Source organism: Jatropha curcas, chromosome 1 (genome assembly GCF_041381405.1).
Source record: "Jatropha curcas cultivar XTBG-Jc1 chromosome 1, XTBG_Jcur_1.0, whole genome shotgun sequence".
NCBI lineage: Eukaryota > Viridiplantae > Streptophyta > Magnoliopsida > Malpighiales > Euphorbiaceae > Jatropha > Jatropha curcas.
Window position 1 is genome coordinate 4,879,958 of NC_143151.1, and position 13,691 is coordinate 4,893,648.

Below are 13,691 nucleotides of genomic sequence, written 5' to 3' on the forward strand. Positions count from 1 at the left end.
ATTTAAATGGATTGAGCTAACTGATAATTCAAACTAACACTTACTTTTATTCTTAAAAAAATGTAGATTCCAATTTGTTTTTTGCCCTTTCCAAATGGCAAAACATAATTACAACCAAATCTTAGAAAAATAGAAAAAGTATTTAAGAGAAAAAGAAAAAGACAAAAAACAAAAAAAAGAAAAGAAAAGAAAAGAAAAGAAAAGGAAGCAAAGATGCTCGAGATAGAAAACCAACCAAACATAGTACCCGGAATAAGCGGGTCAAATAGTATCCACTTCTCATTAACTTCCATTATTATTAAAGCTTCGCCCTTTCTCTCTCTTTTACTCTCATTTCCCACTTGTTTCACTCTTTCCATATTCATTTCCTTTGTCTGTCTCTGTGACTGTGCTCTTCTCCAACCCAGATCCAGGTTTGTCTCTTTATACTATTTTCTTTTAGCTTTTTTCTTCTAGTTTTCTCTTTATTGAAGTGGGTTCAATTGATATTTCATGTACTAGCTGCTATTGGATTCTGTTTGGTCACTGATAAAAAGAGGGTGGAAAAGAAGGGAACTGTGAAGTGGGGTGCTTTGTGTCTGTGGGTTTGAGGGGAAAAAAACGAGAAACTCAGCTTAAATGAGCTAAAGAGTAAATTTTAAGCTGTGAACATTCAAACCTTTTGAAGCGTTTCCTCTAGTTTATTGGGAACTAGACTTGGTACCTCGTTCACGTAAAAATAAATTAAAAAAAAAAATGGTACGTGGTGTTTGGATATTTTAGCTGGTAGACTGAATATTACTTGGTTCATGAAAAGGTAAGTAAGTGGGTTTGATTTGTTTGCTGTCAATCTGTCGTTTTATTTCTTTCTATTGAAGTTAAGGGCTCTGAAAGTTAGTTGGGCTTTATTATATGTTTCTACTTGAGAAAATGAGAAAACCAAAAGGAATAAAACCTGAGCACAATGATGTCTGTTTTTATTGTTTAGGCTTCATTTTGTATATTTGGTTGATTTTTGAGGTTAACAGAGATTAATTGGTATTTTTTTGCAAAAAAAAAAAAAAAAAAAAAAAACCATATAACTGTTTTATCTGTTAATTTTTTAAAGCTGCAAATCAAAGTGGGATATGTTTTCACTTTTATTTTGTATTTTTGTTTACATAATTACAACGGTTTTCCATTTTCTATTTAATTATTTGGTTGCATTAGATTACTCGATCCCAGAGCATTACATTTTATTGATAACTTAGCATTTCTCTTTGATGGTTTCTTGGATTTTTTCCTATTGGTATTGGTGTCCAATACAGGAACCTTAAATGGTATGCTTTTACTATTTAGGAATTGTATTTTTTGTTTCTTATTATCTTTCACTGTGATGTAGTAGATGTTTTTGCATTTTTGAGAGGAAGCTGGGATGTCTCTTTCTAGATGGAAAAGTATGAATAGTAGCATTGATGTCTTTTGGTTGGGAAATAAATAAGGTGAAACATCTGTTAAATTATGAAATATCACTTTTGATAATTTGAGTTCTCAAAAAGTTTGAGTTGAAGATGGAAGAGATACAGTCTCAATCAGATAACTATAGGTCTTCGTCATCTTCGGCAAGTAGTCCTGCAAGCAGAGTGCCTTCAAGTAACTTTTTCTACTTGCGGAAGCCTGGTTCGCTTAGACAACCAATCTCATTTGAGGATTCACCAGAGTGGGAGGATACAGATATTGATGTTAGAGTGGAGGAAGGAGGTGACTCAATCAATGTTGTCACCACACCAGCGTCTCCATCCCTGTCAAAGCTCAATAGTGGATCACTGCCATCCCCACCATTACCAGAGAATGCAGTTGTTGCTAGAAAGATTGCAGGAGCTTCGATTGTATGGAAAGACTTGACTGTTACAATCAAGGGTAAAAGGAAGTACTCAGATAAAGTTGTCAAGAGCTCAACAGGTTATGCACTACCAGGGACGATGACAGTAATCATGGGTCCTGCAAAGTCTGGGAAATCCACGTTGCTAAGGGCTATTGCAGGTTTATTAGCATGCTATTCATTGTGATCAGTTATTTAACAGTTGAATGAATTTATTATCTATATCTTTTGCTTGTTTAGAATTCAGAAGGAATTTCTCTTTATTTCAGGAAGATTGCATCATTCAGCCAGAATGTATGGTGAAGTATTTGTCAATGGTGCCAAATCACACTTGCCTTATGGCTCATATGTAAGTTGTCTTTGAAGGCATCTTTTTTTATCTTTTTCAACAGCAATTTAATATATATTTTCTTAAACTGTATTTCGTTCAATGCTATATTCTTGATTTCACTCTGAGGATATATTTTGTCTTGGTTTGTAGGCAAGAAAGATACTCATCTGCTTTAGATTTAAAATAATTGATGTTCATGTTGTACTACTTTCATTTTTCTCATGGAGTTTATTTAAGTTTATTTCTTCAATAGCTGGTTAATTTATTATAAGGATTTGCATTGTCAAGTCTAGGTCAGTGCACATGGATTGCATTGACTAAATGTCCTTTAGTAGCAAAATGCAGAGCAGCTATAGACGTCCCTCAATATAGAATATTATTCCTGTTTCAATTCTCAAATCAAAAATTGGTAAGGTCTTTGACTGGTAATCAGTTGCTTCAATCTTTGGTATCCCATCCTTTTGACGTCCCTTCCAATATCATTTTTATAAAATCAATATATGGTCAATTTATCTTCTGATGTTCTTTTCCAGTTATCTGAGTATTTTGATTGTAATGAATATTATAAGTTAGAATTCTATGGACTTTGTACCCTTGAACTAAGCATGAAAGATTAGATCATATCCCTCTCTTAAGTTGACCTGAATTTTTTCACATATCAGGTTTTGATAGTAATCATAGTTATCTAATATCTATCTTGGAAATTAATTTCTGTTACAAGAGAAAGTTGTCTTCAGATGGAAAATAATAGTTGCAAATGCAGTGGTGGAACTATAAAAGTTTTTATTTTGTTTTGCAATGAAGTAGCAGTTAATGGATTTTGGAATGCCTTTATTTTGTAGGGTTTTGTTGAAAGGGAAACTACTCTGATTGGATCTCTTACTGTCCGAGAATACTTATACTACTCTGCACTTCTTCAACTTCCTGGTTTCTTCTGCCAGAAAAAGAGTGTGGTAGAGGATGCTATCCATGCCATGTCCTTGAGTGATTATGCAAACAAATTGATTGGAGGCCACTGTTATATGAAAGGCCTTCCTAATGGTGAGAGAAGACGTGTTAGCATTGCCAGGGAGCTTGTGATGAGGCCCCATATCTTATTTATAGATGAGCCCCTTTATCATCTTGATAGGTTATCTTTCTTTTCTTCTTTCAGCTCATTTTATATGGGATCCACTGGTGTCAATTTTCATCATCCTTTCTTCTTATATTTATAGCAACTGCTCTGGCCATAATCTTTGTGTGCTCATGGTGATTTGTGCCTTTGTATTAGGTAATGTTTTAACCTTTGGGCTTTTTTCTGATCAGTGTTTCTGCTCTTCTAATGATGGTTACACTAAAGAAACTTGCCAGCACTGGTTGCACTCTTATCTTTACCATTTACCAGAGCAGCACAGAAGTATTTGGCCTCTTTGATCGGATCTGTCTGCTATCAAATGGAAATACACTATTTTTTGGAGAAACTTTGGCATGCTTGCAGGTAAGATACTGAAAATCTGATCTCATTCTTTCTTCCAGCTTTGGATAAAGGAACTTATTTTGAAATTAGTGATGGCCATCTCACATGGGCCACTTTATGCATTTAGTAGCTATTGAGAATTTAACCACGTAAAATGGGTTTCTATTTTTTTCTACATTTGGTTGTTGAAAATAAAAAAATTTGTGAATTCAGAATCATTTTATAATGCAAGACAACTGATAATTTGTTATTTTCTTTTATTTGTAACTACAAGAGCATTGTGGGTGGATGCTAACTGACAGATCTTATTTTGATGAAGCACTTCTCAAATGCTGGATTTCCTTGCCCAATTATGCAAAGTCCTTCCGATCACTTCTTACGTGCAATAAACACGGATTTTGACAGGATTATTGCAATGTGCAAAAACTGGCAGGTACTTCCTTATCATTGCAAATATAGTCATGCTTGAATGGCACAATTAAGATGCCCTTAAAACAGAAAAAAAGATAATGGTGAGACAAGATGTTTTTAGTTGTTGGATATATCAAAAATTGTAATTGGTTAATTTTTCAGTCTGAGGGAAAATGAAATATGCTAAATCTTATATTATTTTGTGTATCTATATGGCACAATGATGTCCTCTCCTGTTAATTGAAGTAATTTGACTTTTAAATGTAATACAAGTCAAAACATGGTAACAGGATGACCATGGAGATTTCTCTTCGGTAAATATGGATACTGCTGTTGCTATACGCACACTAGAAGCAACATATAAATCATCAGCAGATGCTGCTGCGGTTGAAACAATGATATTGAGACTCACAGAAAAGGTATGAGTGTAAAATTTGTGAACTCTTCTCGTTAGACTTTTTGTGTTTGGCCTATAGATGCAGGCTTTTCATTTGCACACATCATTTTTTAGTTCATTCTTTCATTGATTGTGGGCAGAATAGGTGTAGCATCGTTGCAACTTTGAAGCATATTGCTGTGATGGTCATCACTCATCATGTTTAGTACAGGGTAGCTAGATCAAAATTGTCAGAACTAATCTATAATACTTGTTTTGATGATTTTGCGTTTTAAGTGGTACAGAGAGCTGGTTTGGGTGGGCTGTGGGTCTATATTGTGACTATCAAAAGAGAGGAAAAGAGCCGGTCTATAATTTTGCTTTGAAATGTATGGCTGTTGTGAAGGGATTAGCCATGTTTAATGCATCTGTGTGCATGCTTGCACATGTGTGTTAGTTCTTGTGTGTTTATGGTTTCAAAAGAGATGGAAGTAATAACTTTTCTCTGAAGGAAATTTTTTGAAATCTAATAAATGTCAACGATGGCTGTAATGCCTGCTTCCATAAAATGTAAACTGAAGTGCGAACATTGGTACATGCATGGCTTCATCAAGGACTGGCTTTTATGAGTCTTCAATAACTTTCTTGTCGTCTGTGTTTACTTCTGCAGGAGGGTCCACATCTTAAAAGTAAGGGCAAAGCTAGCAGTGCTACTAGGATTGCAGTTTTGACTTGGAGATCATTATTAATTATGTCAAGGGAATGGAAATACTATTGGCTTCGTCTAATTCTTTGTATGCTTCTCACACTATGCATTGGGACAGTATTTTCTGGTCTGGGACACTCATTGTCTTCTGTTGTGGTGAGTTGCTTAAAGATAAAACTACGAATAGTGCATTCGATTTTCCCTCCATAAATACTGAAAAGAAATAGTAACGCAAAAAATAAAAAAAATTTGAATCCTAGTTAGCTATGGGATGATGTCAAAGTTTGCAGAACATATTTGAGAGGGAGGTCTACCTTAAGCCTGGCCTTGCACATATCTGAGTGATTATTCTGGCAGTCACTATGTATGCAATTCTTCTAGCAATCTTATCTCGTAAAGACTGTTGCTTTTCTAAGAAAATGTGCCTTTCGATATTCAGCAACTTGCTCTTATCACCTCTGCAACTGCTCATACATCCGAGGATCCATACAAGACTTGTAGGAATATCTGCTTGTTTAAAACCTTTGATTGATGTAAGATGCATCTTCTCAAAGTTCTGGCAGAATTTTCTTGTACCTTTTCTCTTTCAATATTTATGTAGGTAAATGTTTGGGTAGCTTGATATCAGTTTCTGGTTCTGTTCTGCTTCTCGAATGAGATCATACATATTGCATCAACAATTTCTGTTACACTGACAAGGCTCACGAGTTGGTTTCTGATATCTTCACCCTCATATTTCAGACAAGGGTTGCAGCAATATTCGTATTTGTATCATTTACTTCACTTCTAAGCATTGCGGGAGTTCCTTCACTTCTGAAGGAAATCAAGGTATTATCTCGAGTTCTATTGGTGATGTGGTTGCCGATGCTTGAAATGAGAAGTATCAAATTCTTGCATAAAATTAAATAACATTATAGATATGGTTTTTATAGCTAGTGATAGTTATGAGAAGAAAAATTGGTGGGGCTGGTACTTTAGTTTTGTTTTTGGAACTGTATCTCACTCATATTGAACATTCTGTTTTCCTTATTTCCTCCAATTTGTTGTGTTATCGACTGTAAATCTATTAGGATTTGCACCATATGCTTAATACTTGCTCTTGTTGGTGTCGAATTTCCACTTTGAAATATTGGCTCACGATTCTCCAAAGGACTTATTAAATTTAACTCAGCTATTTATTTCTGGCAGAATACAAGTGAATATAATATGCTTATTTGATGGTTAACATTTATTTATGGCAGCTGACGTGCTTGATACATACTGAAAGCCTGTGTTTTCTGTATTTTTTTTGATTGCCTGAGGTTTATCTTTCTCATGGTTCATTTGATCAGTCTGGTTCTCTATTTTGCAGATATATGCCTGTGAAGAACCAAATAAGCATTCTGGGGCATTAGTGTTTTTACTTGGGCAGCTTCTCTCCAGCATCCCATTCCTTTTTCTCATCTCCATCTCATCAAGTCTTGTCTTCTATTTCCTGATAGGGTTGCGGGATGAATTCAGCTTATTAATGTACTTCGTTTTGAATTTCTTCATTTGTCTTGTGGTAAATGAAGGACTAATGCTGCTTATCACTTCCCTTTGGCAACATCTTTTCTGGAGTGTCTTGACACTGGTATCAGTACATGTGAGTTCCATTATGGTTATCCATGTTTTTAAGGTTATAATTACCAGACGGTTTAGATTTTGCATAGAATGACATAACTTGGGGGAAAATAATTTGCTTTACCTGCACAAACACACAGACATTTGCACACTCTCTCTTGCATGCGTGCTACAAATGTAAGTCAATGCTGAGTCTCTCTCTCTCTCTCTCTCTCTCTTTTGTGAGGGAGTTTCTAGGGAATTAGCAGTTCGACAGGATGAGAGCAAAGCTGAGTTGCAAATATTAAAATTTATAGTCTTAAAATGTGGACTCAAATGATGTTACTTAATAGTGTTGATAGATAATTCTTGGGGTTATCCACTGTTGTATGTACATATATTAACAAATTAAGAATACATTGGTGTGTTCAACTTTCACCGGTCTATGATTGCTTGTATATTTAGATTTAGCACAATCTATGGCTTGCCATCCTAAAATCTCATTGCAATTACATGTCGGATTTCAGGTGTTAATGATGCTTTCAGCAGGGTATTTTAGAATTCGAAATGCTTTGCCAGGACCCATGTGGACATATCCAGTATCCTACATTGCTTTCCACACTTACTCTATTCAGGTAAGTAGGCTTGTAATTTCACTTTTTCTAACTGTTCCTTCTGACATACTGTGTTGCTGAATTCACTCCCTGATACAAAACAATATTATAATTGGCCAACTTTTGCTTCTTTGAATCTGACTATCCAGTTCCTAGAAAGAAGCAATGTTGAAAATGTTTTTTTCTCTGATAATTTTCAAATTTTGCCAATTCTTGGCTAATCTTTAAAGTAAATTTTACGTCTGAAAATCTTTAGACTTGTCATCTGTTTTCACAATATAGGGACTTTTGGAGAATGAGTACCTAGGAACTTCATTCGCTGTTGGAGAAGTAAGGACCATTTCCGGCTTTCAAGCCCTTCGAAGTGCATATGATATCTCTTCTGACAGTAACTCTAAATGGGAGAATCTGTTGGTATTATTTCTCATGGCAATTGGGTATCGTTTTCTAGTGTTTATTGTACTGCATTTTCGTGTAGGAAAAAACGAATCTGTACTTAAGTTTTGCCGTTGTAATCGGGATACGGTCAATCCAAGATGAATGGAAGGTGGACTTGTAGTCTTGTTTCTATTCAAGTTCAATGTTTCCCTTTTACTCAAATTCATTGCTTGTTTCATTTATTAGAAACTTAATGACAGAAAGTTAGAAATGCATTCCACATTCTAATGAAGGCATTTTATAGTTCAGCGATAGAATATTTGTCTTGTTATATATAAAAGTTGGAGTGGAGAACCCTTTCTTTCTTGATGTGATTGAAAAAAGGGTGGGGAAAATGCTGTTAGGGACACTTTAAAGTCATTTTCATTGAAGATAGGTACTCTCTTTGAAATTTCACTGCAGACAATCATAGTTACAGCTGGAGCAACGATTTATGGCAACTGAGCTCATTAGGTGAGTCATTAGTGCATCACTTGTAATAATAACAGTTTCGTATTTGGCTGTCTTGTAAGAAACCTGGCCCTTGTGTCAGCTATGAAGCTCAATTACTTCAATCTTAGTTTTGTGTGCCTTGAGGCACATGCTCACCTGAAATAACTGGCAGAATAAATGGTAAGGCACATGTTTTGCCTACTAGGCTTGGATATTGTTTTTTTCTACTAGGGATTATTTTTTTTTTCGCTCATACTGGACGCAGCACAAGTCTACTGGGTCGAAATCTGCTACTTTGCAATTGCAATGGCAATATTAAATGGATCCCAAAAAACATTCTCATAATTGTTCTTCTGTTTTTTTTTATTATTATTATTATTATTATTTTTTATAGGCTTTATTCAACAACTTTTTATGAGTGTATCCTTTTGATTAAGTTCAGAACACTATCTCTATTATTTATATTATTTGATGTTAATTTTTATACCAATGTTTAGAGTTGGAGAGAATTATGAAACTCGATGAAATGCTGACAGTTATTAGGATAGCTGACAATTACTAACTATGGAAACAAAAGACTAACATACTTTATGAATTTGTTATTCAAGGGGAAAAAAAAAAACAGCCAAAATCAACCTTTTGGCTCAATTTATTCCAACAAACTTATTACTTTGATTTTCCCCATGAAGTTGTAATTTTAGCTTTATTTGCCTACTAATTCACACTTAAATAATGCAAAAGTTCCTCTTATATTAGCTTCTGACCCATATAAGTTATAAGTTCAAAGGAATAAATTGAATTAAAAGATTGATTTTGGGTTTTTTTTTTCTTAAATTACAATTTTAGGGAGTAAATTCGGCTTTATTCCTTTATAATATCTAATAAAATGAAGTTTTTTTCGAAAACTATATAGGTGAATTATGCATTGAGTGTATTGGGAATAGCTATAAAAATTATGCAAATTGCAAACAAAGAGGATTATTAGAAGACTCATCAAGTTTACAAATTACAATTGAAAGTTTACCATCTATACTTTTGAACTATTAAGAAGTGTAAGCAAGACTTTAACTCTCATTCCCAATACTTAGGAAAGCATTAAAATTGATTAAGAACAAGAAAAAAACCAAATAGCACCTTCATTCAAATCTACACAAACAAAAAGGATGTACATAGTTATATACATGGTAAATTTTTGTGCAATTAAGCATGACATATGTTGTACTTAAACTTCTTTTGACTGCCGGTTCCACGTTTCAGAAACGTTTTCTACGCCGAAACGCTTGGAAACTCCTTAGAAATGTTTCGTGGCTATTTTCGTAAATTGAGTAATTTGGAAACACGTTTTCCCTCTCTAAATATGTTTCCGTATACTGAAAACTCTCAAAAACTCATTTCTCTAATTAAAATAAATGCATAAATAAATACAAATTTATAAAACATATATTTTTTATGAATATGAAACTTATAATTTTTTTTTGGGATATAATTAAATAATTGATTGGACTTCTAACTGATTGTTAAATATATTTAATGGTTTTACAAAAATTTATATTTTTATATTTATAAAAATATAATTATATTTTTTATATTTACACGCTTCCGTTTCTATTTCTTATATTTTAAAAAAACCAATGTCGGTTTCCGCGTTTCGCACTTCCACTTCCGTTTCCGCTCAACATAGAGCATGGCCATTGCAGATGGAATTTTTGGCTTTAGCCATCTTTTCAATCTTTGTCCCTAAATCCTTGATGAATTGAACCATATTTTTCTCTGATGATCCAGTAGGTGACACTGCATTTTCCAATGTTTTCTTCACCTCTTTGATTCTATTCCTAAATTCATCCTTTGATTCTCCACACATCAAACGGTTAATATTTTCTGAAACTTCATCTTTTGTGATCACCTTCTTGCTACTCAAATTAATTCCAATTTTCCAATCATCAACCACAAATTTCCTATTCGTGAATTGATCGGTATATAAAGGGAAACACAATAATGGTACTTCACACCATATGCTTTCTAACGTGGAATTCCACCCACAATGTGTTAAGAACCCTCCGATCGCGGGATGGGTCAACACTTCTTTTTGACTGCACCAAGGTATGATCATCGCACGGTCAGAAACCTCTTCATGATATCCAGCGGGCAATGGATTAGCATCATCAGAGCTAACAATATCCGGGCGAAGTACCCAAACAAAACTCACTTTACTGAGGGCAAGTCCTGCTGCTATGTCTAACAAGTCTCTTTTTGTTACATGGGCATAGCTACCAAATGAGACATACAAGACCGAGCCATTGGGCCTTTTGTCTAGCCATTGGGTGCAATCGGACTCGGACCAGAGGCTAGTAACAACAATTGTTTTGGAGAAGTCACTTGAGAAAATGGGTCCAATTGCATAATATGGAATTTTGGCTTTTAGAGCTGAAATAGTCTCAGGTTCAAGTTCTTCCACTGTATTACACAAAACAAAATCTGCATTTTTAGTGTCTTCAAAGCAATTAAATATGATTTGATGACAAACCGATGTTGCATCTTTTTCTTGCAGATATGACATTGTATCCTTCAGTTCAATTGCTTTCACTCCTGGTATACAGTTTATAACATCTTCCCGGCGATCTGATACGAACCCTGAAACAAAATTAGTTTTATATCCAAAAGAGAACATAGAAATACTTGTTGTAATGAGAATCTTACCGTTACAATCAAAATGGCCATTTATCCTTAAAAGATCCAAATGGTAATACAAAGTAAACACCAAAGCAGCCTCTGTCCAAAATGAAACATATAGTAATCCAAATTTCTTGGCAACTTTTGAAGGCCATACGAAAAATGTATCAGCGATTAAACAATGGACATCTTCTCCAGAAGCAATAATCTGACCCACAACCTCCTCTACATGAGCTGAAAACACATGCAATAGGGCTGCCATGAATTGATCATGGTTCAACGACCGGTCGAACCCAATAGGAAGTCCGTCAGAGACGGTGGTGTATCGAATATCAAGACCTGATCCACGAACCTTGGTGAACAAGTCCGGCCCGGCTGTGGAACCTGCCTTGGAGGTTTGTTGGTGGATATATTGGGTATTGATAAAGGTGATGGTAAAACCCTGAGAGGCAAGCTTGATTGCGAGATGGACAGAAGGGATAACATGGCCTTGTAGAGGGTAGGGAATGAAGATGGCATGAGGCCTTTTGGGTTTGTCTGCCATTTTAATTAGGATTTTGTTGCAGGAAACTAAACTAGGGTTTTGTTCCAAAGAGAAGAAGGTGTTTCTTGAAAGTTGCGTATTTTTCTCATGTGCAGCTCAATTGAGCCAGATATAGCTAGTGTAGAAACGACTGACATTGCCATATTTACGGAATTTTGAATTGGTGCATGGTCACGTTTCGCTTGTGAACTCTAGAGAATATACATATAGTATCTTTTCTATAATTAGTTAATTGACCTTTGGCAATGCAAAAGGAATATTAAACGTAACAGACAAATTAAGTGGATAAACACTGAACCCATGAGTCAAAACAAGAATGATCATGTGCAGCCTTTGAAGACCTGCCTGAGCCAAGACGTTTACAAAGAAACAATAATAGTGTTTGATTGATCCTAACATAATTAAGGCTCTTCTTTTGGTTGCTCTATCCACATTCATCTATATACATCCAAATGGTGACTTAAACTTATTATCACATTGATCCTCGTGTTTCTACTATGTTTTTGACATGTGTTGATGACATTATAAGCTTGCTTATGTAAGGTGTGAATTGTTCATGGGAGTGTTTGAATTCCTCACCAACACTACGTACACGATAATTGCTTTCCTAATATAGTTGTACATATTTATTTATTTATTTTTAGAAATACATACAATATTGTACTTTAATTAATATTTTTGTTCAAATGTTAGCTACGTAATAATATTTAAAATTTACAATGCATATAATTAAACTGAGAACAAATTAAGTTTAATAGTTACTTTTATTTCCTTTTATTGCTTTGGGTAAGGCCATCATCTACAAGACTTTAATGAGTTTGCTTGTATTGGTAGGTTTGAATGGTTCCTTCATTTGGTTAAGAAAAAATAGACTATAATTCATATAATTAATATATTCCATTATGGTTTTAATTAATTTTTTTTTTTTTAGAGAAGAGAGAAATCCCACTTTAGAAGTCAAATTTTCTTAATTTTATCGTTCGTATTAATAGTATGACTGAAACCATTTAATTTTATTTCAAAAAGATATTATAAATCTATAGATTATGCTTGTTTAACCAGATTATATTCCAAAAAATATCATATAAATCTACAGATTATACTTATTTAACTGAAATGTGCAATTCTACAGATTCAATGTTACATAAATTTTTATAAAATTAAGGCTCCATTTATTTTCGTAAAATAACTTGTATGAAAATATTTTTCACAATTTTTCATTATTTGGAAGCGTTCAGGAAAATAAGTCAACAGAAAATATTTTTCTAATCAGAGGAAAATTAACTTCAAGAGCATAAAACATTTTTCTGATTTTGATAAACTTGTTATAATCTTATAAATCTATATTTTGTTAATTTATCAATCATCGGTAGCTACTACCACCACTCACTGTTCACCACCACCACCCACCGTCGACTATCACCATTGGCCACCACCAGCCACCACTATCGATCACTAGCGACTTTCATAATTTATCTTTTTTTTTTTTTACATTATTTTCCTATTTAACAATAAAATTTTTAAAATACGAAATTTATATTATTAGTATTTTTATTTTTATTTTTATGGTCTTATGAGTTAAAAATTTTAATATTTTAAACTAATTTTCAAATTATAATTAAACAACGGAAAATAAGTTATTTGCAAAATATTTTCAAGGAAAAATGTTTTTTAAATATAAATTATTTTTCGAAAATAAAAGGAGCCTAAAATATATAAATTTTGCATTCCATTGATCCAAACCACCTCTTTCTGATTTTCAAAACATATAAATTGGTTTAAAGTGTCTTCATCAACGTGGGTAGTTGACATGCTGGCTTAAACTAATTCAAACTGGCTTTGGGTTAGGACTAAAGCCAATAATATCATCATGTGAGGTTGAGATGTTATAGGATTTGATTTAAGTTTTATTGGATTAATTAAAAAATTAAGTTCAACTAATACTTTGATTTATTAAAATTGGTCCCATAATAAAATGTTTATAATTTTATTTCTTATGTTCCAATCCCGTCATTCCTCACTTAAAACGAAAATGATAAAATCCTCAACTTGCAAGAGGTTTATAAGATTGGGATAAAATTGAAATAATTTTTAGAAAAGGGTCTTAAAGTTTGAGAACAAACTAAAATTGGTATTAATTACGTAAATAATCATTTATATTTCCTGAAAAAGTAAAATAAAACGAGAAACCCATGGTGATGACATGGCAACTAACAATTGATTTAAACACGTAGTAGTGGGCCCACGACCATTCTCCTCCCCCTCGGTTAGTTCGATTAGATGTAACTGCAC

General features: G+C 33.7%; 2 protein-coding genes across 6 annotated transcripts; one reads left to right on the forward strand and one right to left on the reverse strand.

The window, feature by feature from the left end:
• The first annotated feature begins 259 nt into the window (after window positions 1-259).
• Window positions 260-8,010, forward strand: ABCG3 (ABC-2 type transporter family protein). 4 transcript variants are annotated; one of them, XM_089724056.1, is made up of 13 exons: window positions 298-413; window positions 502-796; window positions 1,364-2,001; window positions 2,110-2,189; window positions 3,014-3,300; window positions 3,477-3,648; window positions 3,947-4,060; window positions 4,329-4,457; window positions 5,085-5,276; window positions 5,862-5,948; window positions 6,472-6,744; window positions 7,229-7,336; window positions 7,598-8,010. In XM_089724056.1, the coding sequence occupies exons 3-13, from the start codon at window positions 1,530-1,532 to the stop codon at window positions 7,853-7,855; spliced, it is 2,172 nt and encodes a 723-aa protein (XP_089580182.1). In that variant the 5' UTR covers window positions 298-413; window positions 502-796; window positions 1,364-1,529; the 3' UTR covers window positions 7,856-8,010. The 4 variants fall into 4 exon arrangements, with proteins under 4 accessions (XP_089580178.1, XP_089580186.1, XP_089580180.1 ...); XM_089724052.1 differs by lacking the exon at window positions 502-796 and having other exon boundaries at window positions 260-413; XM_089724060.1 differs by lacking the exon at window positions 502-796 and having other exon boundaries at window positions 260-413; window positions 7,572-7,845.
• Window positions 8,011-9,304: 1,294 nt separating this feature from the next.
• LOC105628313 (UDP-Glycosyltransferase superfamily protein) lies at window positions 9,305-11,575 on the reverse strand. 2 transcript variants are annotated; one of them, XM_020676881.3, is made up of 2 exons: window positions 10,883-11,575; window positions 9,305-10,816 (listed from the first exon to the last, which is right to left on the reverse strand). In XM_020676881.3, the coding sequence occupies exons 1-2, from the start codon at window positions 11,397-11,399 to the stop codon at window positions 9,858-9,860; spliced, it is 1,476 nt and encodes a 491-aa protein (XP_020532540.1). In that variant the 5' UTR covers window positions 11,400-11,575; the 3' UTR covers window positions 9,305-9,857. The 2 variants fall into 2 exon arrangements, with proteins under 2 accessions (XP_020532540.1, XP_012065101.1); XM_012209711.4 differs by having other exon boundaries at window positions 9,305-10,804; window positions 10,883-11,574.
• Window positions 11,576-13,691: the final 2,116 nt, after the last annotated feature.

Coding starts and splice junctions, on each gene's coding strand:
- ABCG3 (XM_089724052.1), top strand. CDS start 1,530: ATGGAAGAGATACAGTCTCAATCAGATAACTATAGGTCTTCGTCATCT. Junction 4,061..4,328: donor CAATGTGCAAAAACTGGCAG/GTACTTCCTTAT, acceptor ACATGGTAACAG/GATGACCATGGAGATTTCTC. Junction 6,745..7,228: donor TGACACTGGTATCAGTACAT/GTGAGTTCCATT, acceptor GTCGGATTTCAG/GTGTTAATGATGCTTTCAGC.
- LOC105628313 (XM_020676881.3), bottom strand. CDS start 11,399: ATGGCAGACAAACCCAAAAGGCCTCATGCCATCTTCATTCCCTACCCT. Junction 10,817..10,882: donor TGGCCATTTTGATTGTAACG/GTAAGATTCTCA, acceptor ATTTTGTTTCAG/GGTTCGTATCAGATCGCCGG.